Genomic DNA, 8,630 nt, shown 5'->3' with positions numbered 1-8,630 from the left:
GACGTCGTCGCGAATCAGTTCGAGAAAGGAAAAGGAAGGAAAGACAACGACTTCGAGTCCCTTGTCACGTCGAAGTAAAATAAATCAATACTATTAATTAAAATCGTTATTTTCTTTTGTTTAGGTGAAACGAATAGGAGAAAGGGTGGAGGATCATCATCAAAAAAAGAAACAGTGTCTCTATGTGTTATCGAAAATGTATCGGAAAAGGAAGAAGACGATGATTCTCCCCCCATTCCCATGGCAACAACGAGCCAAAACCCCAAGAAAGGTAAGAAAAAGGACAAAGAAGAGCGAATGGAAACAAAGGAGACGAAAGAAGAAGAAGAAACGTCTCTTATTCTTCATGAGGAGGAGAAAGAGAAGGAGGGTATATATATATATATAAAAAAACTAGACTAGAGAGAGAGAGAGAGAGTGGTCCTCCAATGGACATCTAGGGCTCCACAACGAACAGGAAGCGATGGAAATGGAAGAAGAATTGCTAGCAGCCGTTGATGAACTCGAGGAAGTGGACACAGCGGATGCTGGCCAAGAAAGTGCTACAACAACGACAATGACAACTAGTATCATTGAAGAAGATACAGAAGAAAAAAGAGATGAAGAGAAGAAGGATGAGAAGATGACGATCGATGGCGCGGAGGAGGAAGTCGTTAAAAAAGACGAAGAAGTAAAGATGGAAGACGTAGAAGTCAAAGGGGAAGAAGAGACAAAGAAAGACGAAACAGCAACAACAAAGGCAATGACGATTAATAAATAAATAAATAATAACCGGGGTTTTCTTATAGGAGGATAGTGTTGATGAAAGTCCCGGCGGCGAAGGAAAGATCAAACGACCCATATCTCCAATTGTTTTTGCAAATAAAGAGAAAGAGAGAAAAGAACGTGAGTATAGAATACATAGGAAATAAACATACGGGGAATTCTTACCAGGTGCCGCCGCCAAATCACGCTCACCCAAACCAAGAGATTCAAGTAATTAAATAATAAATAATTAATTAATCTATTATTGTCTATCTATCAGACAAATCGCGATCTACATTGAGTAGCAAGTTATTCCGAAACACGCGCTATTTCATTATAAAGAGTAACAATTACGAGAACGTTGACATAGCCAAACACAGGGTAACATACTTCCCCCCCAAAAAAAATTATTATTATTAAGAAAAAACGATTTTTTTCTAAGAGCGTCTGGTCGACGCCCCCAGTCAACGAACGAAAACTCAACAAAGCATTCTTTGTATATTAATTAATTAATCCATATAGAAACATTATTGCAAATTCTCTCTAGGATTGCGACAATGTTCTCCTAGTTTTCTCCGTCCGAGAAAGTGGAAAATTTCAAGGCAAATTAAATAAAATAAAAAATGACGTCATAACATTAATTTTTAGGTTTTGCGCGTTTGGATTCGGAATCGCGTCACGACATGGGCGGCGTACCGTGGGTTCTTCCTCCGGGTCTTAGCGCGCGCCACTTGGGCGGCGTTTTCAAACTTCGTTGGATTTACACGTAAGCCAAAAAATGCACATAATTAATTAAATTAAAAATTAAGGGAGTGTCCTATCCACACCCATTTATCTCTGTATTTATTTATTTATTTATTTATTTCGGAAGCGGCGAACTCAGCTTCGGAAAAGTGGCTCATCTAAAAAATCCGTGGAACGAGAACAAACCGGTTAAAATAGGTCGCGACGGACAGGTAGGAAAAAACCCGGAAAAAAAACGGAAACTCGCACGCGCGAACAAAATATTAGGAAGTAGAACCAATGGTAGGAGAAGAGCTGTGCCGGCTCTTTTTCAAAGAAGGAACAGACAATACGACGTCATATACAATGTCAGGGGGCGGGGCCGGCGGCGGCGGCGGCGGCGGAACAACAAGCGATTATTCGTCGTCGTCGCGAAGCGGCGGCATGTCGACGTCATCAATGATGGGCGGAGCTCCACCTCATTATCCTCATCCTCATCCTCATCATCATCAAATGTATCATTCTATGGGAATGCCGCCCTACGGATATGGTTATGATCCGATGGCGGCGGCGGCGGCGGCAGCGGCCGTCGCTTACGGAGCGACGACGGCTCAAGCGTCGTCAATGGCGACCGCGACGTCATCATCGACTTCAAGTTCCAGGTTAGGACTTTGTTTTGGCGCTTCGCTTCTACGGACATTTTCAATTCATCTGGGACCTCATAGTACATAGAAAGGGTTTCTCATTCGTTCGTACGTTTGCATGCGGAGGGGGCCACAAAACGAGCAGACAGACAGACAGACAGGCAGGCAGGCAGGCAGGCGGGCGGCGTTGGACTTCCGCCGCCCGCCGCCGCGCTAAATAGAGAGTCAAGACAAGAAGCGGAGTGACTCTGCTGCTAATTATCCGTCTTCTCAAGGCGTTTCGTGAAGGAGACTTTTGTTTTTGTGGGACGTCCGTCCGTTCCATTCGTTCGTAGAGACTCTGTGTTTACGTGCATGTCTCTTGGCCTTGTTTTAGTCGACGTCGCGCTCGCACGCCTTCGCCGCCTCCCCGAAGTAGCAGCAGCAGTAGCAAGCGAAAACGCGAAGAGAAGTCGTGTAAGATATTCGCACGTCGTCTGGGGGGAGGGAGAAAAGGAGCTCGAATACTGTCCTAGCTCACAGTCGGCATACTGCCAAAAGACGCAGATCAAGATCGGGGTCGAGAGAGCGTTCAAGGAAAGAAGACAAGGATTACGGAGTCAAAAAGGAAACGCTTCTTCATGGGGTAAGAAATAAATAAAATAAATAGAATTCTTCTTATTGCTTCTCTGTTAGTCCTATGAGGATTACATTAGGGAATATCAGTCTGGAGGTACATCCAAATCCGACTCTTTTCCTTCAGGGGGAGGAGGAGGAGGAGGAGTAAGTCGATTTTATTTGGGAGCTCACTCAAAAAAATTTCGAAAATTTCTCTACTCTAGGGCTTTAGTGATTTTTCCGCTTATGGGGGATCCTATGCTAGCTCGATGCTCAGATATGACGAAAGACATGTAAGCTACCTATTTAAAAAATTTCACGAAAAAATATTTCGATTTTTTTCTAGATGGATCTGAAAGATAATGCGGCTGCCTGTGACGATTTCATTGCAAACATTCAAAGTCGATCATCCTCAAGTAGCAAACATCATTCAAGTCGTCATCATCGTCATCACTAGGATTTTGCGACAGATAACGTAGGAGCCGTGCATTCCTCTTTGCTAAAAGTTTGTATTTGAGATCCATACAACCGAGTCACGTGATGGATACGTCATCGTTTTTTTTCTGCACCGGTTCTCTTCTCATCGCCGTCTTCGCTCGCTCGCCTTGCCAAGAACGAATTCGAATCTGTTTACGAAATCATCGTTGCGTCGCTGCGTCGTCGCGATCGCGATCGGGGCCCCCTTTTCGGAACTCGTGCGCGATTGCTCCGTAGGATGAATAAAACTCAGGTACGACACTCTTCGTTTAGTTTCGAAACCTTAAGAAGCCTTCTCGATGCTTCGACGCCGCTTGCAAAGTCGCGCATAGTCGAGAAAAACGGTATTCTCGCCCCGCCTCTAAATTTTTCCAAAAATTCGCTGTCTAGTGACGCAAAGTGTCCAAAACGATAAGTATTTATTATTTAAGGCTGTTAGATAGGCGATTCCAACCGTGAACTATATAGCTCATGGTTTTTTTCGTCAAAAATCGCTTCTCCCAGAACGCCAACATTTCTACGTGAAACGATAGAACAAAAGTGTCTAGTTAACTCCACAATCTCAAAATTGCGTATCACGCCAATTTTTGGCTTTTTGCGAGAGGCGTGGCTACCCGGAAGTAGGTCTTATTAGTGTGAAATTTGATCCGGACGTGCTGTTTGACCTCGCAGGGTTGTTTCACTAATAAAGTAGGGTAGATCTAGCGCGTTTAGTTGGAAATCCGTGAGTTGAGGTTATTAGGCAACCGTGAACTATATATAGCTCATAGCCTCATACCTCATGTTTTCTTATGAAACCACGGAATCGAACTTCTTAGTATCAAATTGACTTCAAACGCTAAATTTTGGCGTCTTTTTCTGTAGACATTGATATCAAGACATGACTTCATTATTAATTATTAAAGGTAAATGTCGTTCCAATGGCACTACATGGGGCCCCAACTCATTTACTCTTCTTTTCTTGACTAAATAAGAAGAAGAAGGAGACGAAGAGGTAGACCGCGGTCCCAACGTCCTCGGCACGACGGGTCGGTATCAACGGCCTGACCGCGGAGATTTGCGACTTCCTCATAGTCGCAGTCTTCTAAACTGCCTGTAAGCCTCCTCTTGGCATGAGGCCATAACATCTAAAAGGCCAACCCGTCTCCTGGGCACGAGCCGAAAAAATGCCCAACGTTCATGACGTGGATCTCCACCGGAGGCTATTATTTATTGATAGTCTCCATAGGAGAATGACGCCTAGAACAATGAGTGTGCCTGCATTCAGGCACACATTACTGTGGGGACTGCAGTCTCAGTCTCACGGCTTCGCTTGCCGGAAAACGGCAAGTGAAGCAGCAGCGCAGAAACATTGAATAGGAGATACGTTTTCGTTTATATTTTCAATAAAATTTTGCGCATAGTTTCCCCTACTTTTTACGTGCAGACGCTCGCGCGCGCAGACCCTATCCGGGACCGAGACCCCCCAAACGCGCGCTTCTGCTTTTGTCTCCATACCCTGGAGATCAAAAGCAATACAACTATTTCTACTTTTCATGCAAAACACTATCCCTGTTCTCTTCTTTTTTCTCCCCCTTCAGCGTCTTCACTTCTGATGTCATCTAAATGGTTTGTGGTTAGCAAAACGAACATACCTTAGGAGATTGAGCACTTTTCAGAATCCATAGAGATCTGACGATAGGCGACCATTTCATTCATTGCCCAGGCGGAGGGATCTCTTCTTGCTCTCGCCCAATGCGGAGTGAGATTGAGACAACCTAACGCAAAAAATCAATAAAAATAATACACGAAAGGAGGGGCCCCCACTTCGAATACCTCAAACTGAAACAGAAGACAAATTCAAGCCACGCGTGACCCTAAACCCTAGCGCTAACCCTCCAGAGAACAAAAGCGTGAAGCTGTTTCGGTGTCTTACCTTGCATAGCCCGAATCGAAGCCGGTGGCCGTTGACGAGCGAGTGAACAAAGCGCAATGAGCTCCAGTGGTTGCAAAGAACTGACGGGCGAACGCAGAGGCAACGAAACGACGCGAGAAAACAATTTTCACGAGGCGCGATGCTCTAACGCACGCTACACCACCAACCAAAATGTATTAACAAACAACAAAATCACAATTGAGTATCGGCTTCACCTTGAGAAGACACGCCTTCTTCGGAAGGAAGAACGGCGGCTTCAGCCCGCTGAAGACGCTTACGATAAAAATGCTGAAGAATTGCAGCACCAAAAGAGTCTCCCAGTACATTGACAGGTGTCCGAAATCGATCCCTATCATCAAGAAAAATAAAACATAAGACATCATCATCATTAATTAATTAAAAAGTCGACTTACAAAAACCAATCAACGACAACAAGTAGGGTAATATCCTCCAAAGGAAGACGCACAGCCGTCAGAACTATGATCATTGTATAGAGTCCAGCTGACGGAACGGCAGCCGCTCCTATACTAGCAGCAGTAGCAGTCAAACTAAACAAAAAAATAACATTAATTATGTAATTGTTTATTTATTTTGTGCCCACCTAACGGTGATGACTTTTCCCAAGTTCAAACTCACTCTGTTGTATTGTGCAATAAAAATCGCCGCAACCGCTTCGTAGAGAGACGTCCCGTCCATATTAACCGTCGCTCCAACGGGCAGCACAAAACGCGAGACCATTTTATCAACTCCACATCGTTCTTCAAGACATCTAAGTGTAACGGGAAGAGTAGCGGCACTAGATGACGTCCCAAATGCAAAAGCCATAGCCGGAAATACACCAATCATCAACGAATACGGATTCTTTCTCGTCAATAGAAAATAGACGAGAGGAAGAACAATGAAAGCGTGAATTGCCAAACCAAGTAGAACAGTCAACATGTAGAATCCAATAGTAGTTAAAAGAGCGCCAACATCAGGAACATCGGCCACTTTAGCGGCAATCAAAAATAGAATTCCAAGCGGAGAATACCAAATAACAATCCCAACAAGTCTCATAATCGCTTCATTGAGAGCAACAAAGAAAAGTTTGAGAGGACGACCTTCCAATCCCATTTTTGAAATTGTTAAACCAAAAGCAATAGAAAAGACAATGAGACCAAGAACATTCATCCCATCTTGTTTCTCAGTAAAAAACGAAAGTCGAATCGATTCATTTCCTTCCGATTTATTATTGCTACAACGTTCCACGTACGTCACATTAGCATTGTGACTTCTTTCGCTGCGAAACGACGCTTCAATTAAATTCTTCGGAAACATATTCCGAATCAAATCCAAGAGACTATCGAGAACATTGAGATCGAGAATCGCGTCACCATTATCCCTCTTTTCAATTCGAACGCAACCGTCACCGGTGTGATATCCCGGACGTATGGAAAGAACGAGAACAATTCCCAAAATCGACGCGAAAACGGTCGTCGTGAAATAATAGACAATCGCTTGAATTCCGAGTCGACGCGACGAGGAAACGTCGAGTTGAGCGACGCCGGCGATGAGACTCGAAACGAGGAGAGGAACGATGAGCATTTGAAGCATTCGAAGGAGAAGTTGACCGGGAAAATCGACGAGCATTATCGTTCGAGACGATGGATTGGTTGAACGAACGATCACGCCTACTATTAAGCCGAGAATCGCGCCGCTTATTACTAAGAGTACCATTAGATTCGCTTTCAATTTCTTCGCGATTTTTCCTTTGGAGCATTTCGTTGTTTCCGCGGTTTCTTCGTCGGGAGGAGTCGCTTTCGCTTCGGCGTTGTCGTCTTGCTTGATGCTCGTCAATAGGACGGCTCTATCGCCGTCATCTCTCGCTACGATCGAATCACCCATGTTCTACAATACGGGGCACTATAAAATGTATACGGGACTAGAGTCGAGGTCGCTTTCTCGCGAGTTCCTTCGATAACCATAGCGAAAACGTCAGAAGCAGAAGCGATCCGGATTGATGAGCGGCAGCAAGTGAAATAGGAACGTAAAAGAGCAGCGTTCCGATGCCGAGAGAGACTTGAATGAATGCCATTCCCGCCAAACAATTGACAGCCAATCGCGCGCGAGGAGCGAGCGCGAGGGGGCGTGCCAAAACCCACACCCACGCAATCGACGATAAGGCAATGGTACCCAAGAGACGATGATTGAATTGAACGGTTGTCGCATTTTCAAACAAATTTCTCCACTTGGGTTCCATAGCAAATAGATCGTCAGGAATCCATCGATTAGCCATTTTAGGAAACGAATTATAGACAAGTCCAGCATCCAAACCAGCAACAAAAGCCCCGGATAAAGCAGTAAGAAAAACAATCGCTTTCGTCCACCGAGTCGCGTGTCTCAATCGAACGAGAGCCCTCGTTTCATTGGCTGGGGACCCCGCCCCCTTCAACATCACCTCCAATCCAGACCAAAAAAGAAGCGAATAGAGTAGGAGAGCCGAACCAAGATGAGCGGCTAAACGATATTGACTAACACGTGGTATATCCAAAGATTCTTTCTCTTGTTTCAAACCACTTTTGACCATGTACCATCCAAGTAAACCTTGGAAAAGAAGAAGACCGCCATAGATTATGATTCTTGGCTTGAGCCAACGCGGGATTTTTCCTCTCAGCCAAAAATAGGTGGCCGGAAGTGCGAAGACGATTCCAACGCAACGACCCCACATACGATGCGAATATTCCATGTAGAAAATTCTCTTGAATTCGTCCAACGTCATCGTTTGATGAACACTAATATAAAAATTATAAATATCGTTTTTTTTTGTTTTTCTTACTATTTGAATTCGGGATATTGTTTATATTTTTCGAATTCGTTTTTCCACTCTTCTTCGTTCGTCGGAGGTTTGATTCCCTTGACAAGATGCCAATCGACCATCGATAGACCCGATTCGGTGAGACGCGTCACTCCTCCAAGTACGACTGATCCGACGACCATTCCACAACATCCCATCAGCCAAATTCCCACGCCACGTTCCCGATTCGGGGCCCCGCTCTTTCGTGCATTGACAACGAGTACGCGTCTTGTCTGTTGCGCAGCTTGACGGATAGAGAACCAGATTTGCGTTCGTTGTCGCTGCAGAAACGACGTCAGAAGCATTTTCGTTCGTTCGCTGCTTAGAGTCCCCCGGATAACAAACGTGCGCTACTTTATGGAGCCGACCACCACAGTTGTACGGGTGGAACCCGTATAACGACGGAGGGAGGCTCTTTCAAACGTGATCTTAGGGCCGGAAGTGTATGTCCGTATGTATGTATGTATGTATGTATGTCTGTTCGTCACGCTCCGTATTGTGACGTCGCTTAAAAACCCGTTTTTTCGTACAGCGCATGCGCGACATGGGGCCCAAAACGGTGACCCGAAAAAGGCGATTTACGGCGCGAATAAAGCGTTTTTTCTTTCATAAACGGAAAATATGCTTAGAAACCCATGTTTCAAATTGATCTGTGCTATTTTTCGTTTTGTCAATGCGCTGGGAAACCGAAACTAGA

At 44.8% G+C, this 8,630-nt stretch overlaps 3 protein-coding genes and 1 long non-coding RNA gene across 5 annotated transcripts in view; 1 reads left to right on the top strand and 3 right to left on the bottom strand.

Annotated features, from left to right (window-relative positions):
* LOC136189943 (YTH domain-containing protein 1-like) overlaps window positions 1-3,249 on the top strand; it is a gene marked incomplete in the record, with an annotated part of 4,098 nt that extends 849 nt beyond the window's left edge. The window contains 16 exon segments of the mRNA XM_065978005.1: window positions 1-74; window positions 125-370; window positions 441-739; window positions 789-885; window positions 934-975; window positions 1,025-1,125; window positions 1,187-1,240; window positions 1,292-1,346; window positions 1,393-1,510; window positions 1,616-1,700; window positions 1,756-2,129; window positions 2,488-2,567; window positions 2,627-2,736; window positions 2,787-2,873; window positions 2,933-3,001; window positions 3,055-3,249. Of these exon segments, the coding sequence (XP_065834077.1) occupies window positions 1-74; window positions 125-370; window positions 441-739; window positions 789-885; window positions 934-975; window positions 1,025-1,125; window positions 1,187-1,240; window positions 1,292-1,346; window positions 1,393-1,510; window positions 1,616-1,700; window positions 1,756-2,129; window positions 2,488-2,567; window positions 2,627-2,736; window positions 2,787-2,873; window positions 2,933-3,001; window positions 3,055-3,165 (2,002 nt within the window).
* A 1,299-nt stretch (window positions 3,250-4,548) lies between these two features.
* On the bottom strand, window positions 4,549-5,250 carry LOC136189972 (uncharacterized). Of its 2 annotated transcripts, none has more exons than XR_010670482.1 (3): window positions 5,101-5,250; window positions 5,001-5,048; window positions 4,549-4,942 (listed from the first exon to the last, which is right to left on the bottom strand). It is a non-coding gene; the product is annotated as an uncharacterized lncRNA (long non-coding RNA). The 2 variants fall into 2 exon arrangements; XR_010670481.1 differs by having other exon boundaries at window positions 5,001-5,041.
* On the bottom strand, window positions 5,251-6,984 carry LOC136189956 (excitatory amino acid transporter 1-like). Its single transcript, XM_065978024.1, has 3 exons — window positions 5,702-6,984; window positions 5,514-5,648; window positions 5,251-5,449 (listed from the first exon to the last, which is right to left on the bottom strand). The coding sequence occupies exons 1-3, from the start codon at window positions 6,982-6,984 to the stop codon at window positions 5,293-5,295; spliced, it is 1,575 nt and encodes a 524-aa protein (XP_065834096.1). The 3' UTR covers window positions 5,251-5,292.
* Window positions 6,933-8,280, bottom strand: LOC136189961 (heme A synthase COX15-like). Its single transcript, XM_065978030.1, has 2 exons — window positions 7,916-8,280; window positions 6,933-7,871 (listed from the first exon to the last, which is right to left on the bottom strand). The coding sequence occupies exons 1-2, from the start codon at window positions 8,236-8,238 to the stop codon at window positions 7,022-7,024; spliced, it is 1,173 nt and encodes a 390-aa protein (XP_065834102.1). The 5' UTR covers window positions 8,239-8,280; the 3' UTR covers window positions 6,933-7,021.
* Window positions 8,281-8,630: the final 350 nt, after the last annotated feature.

This window comes from Oscarella lobularis, chromosome 8, assembly GCF_947507565.1.
Source record: "Oscarella lobularis chromosome 8, ooOscLobu1.1, whole genome shotgun sequence".
In the NCBI taxonomy this organism is placed as follows: Eukaryota; Metazoa; Porifera; class Homoscleromorpha; order Homosclerophorida; family Oscarellidae; genus Oscarella; species Oscarella lobularis.
This window is presented reverse-complemented; position numbering and strand designations above follow the sequence as displayed.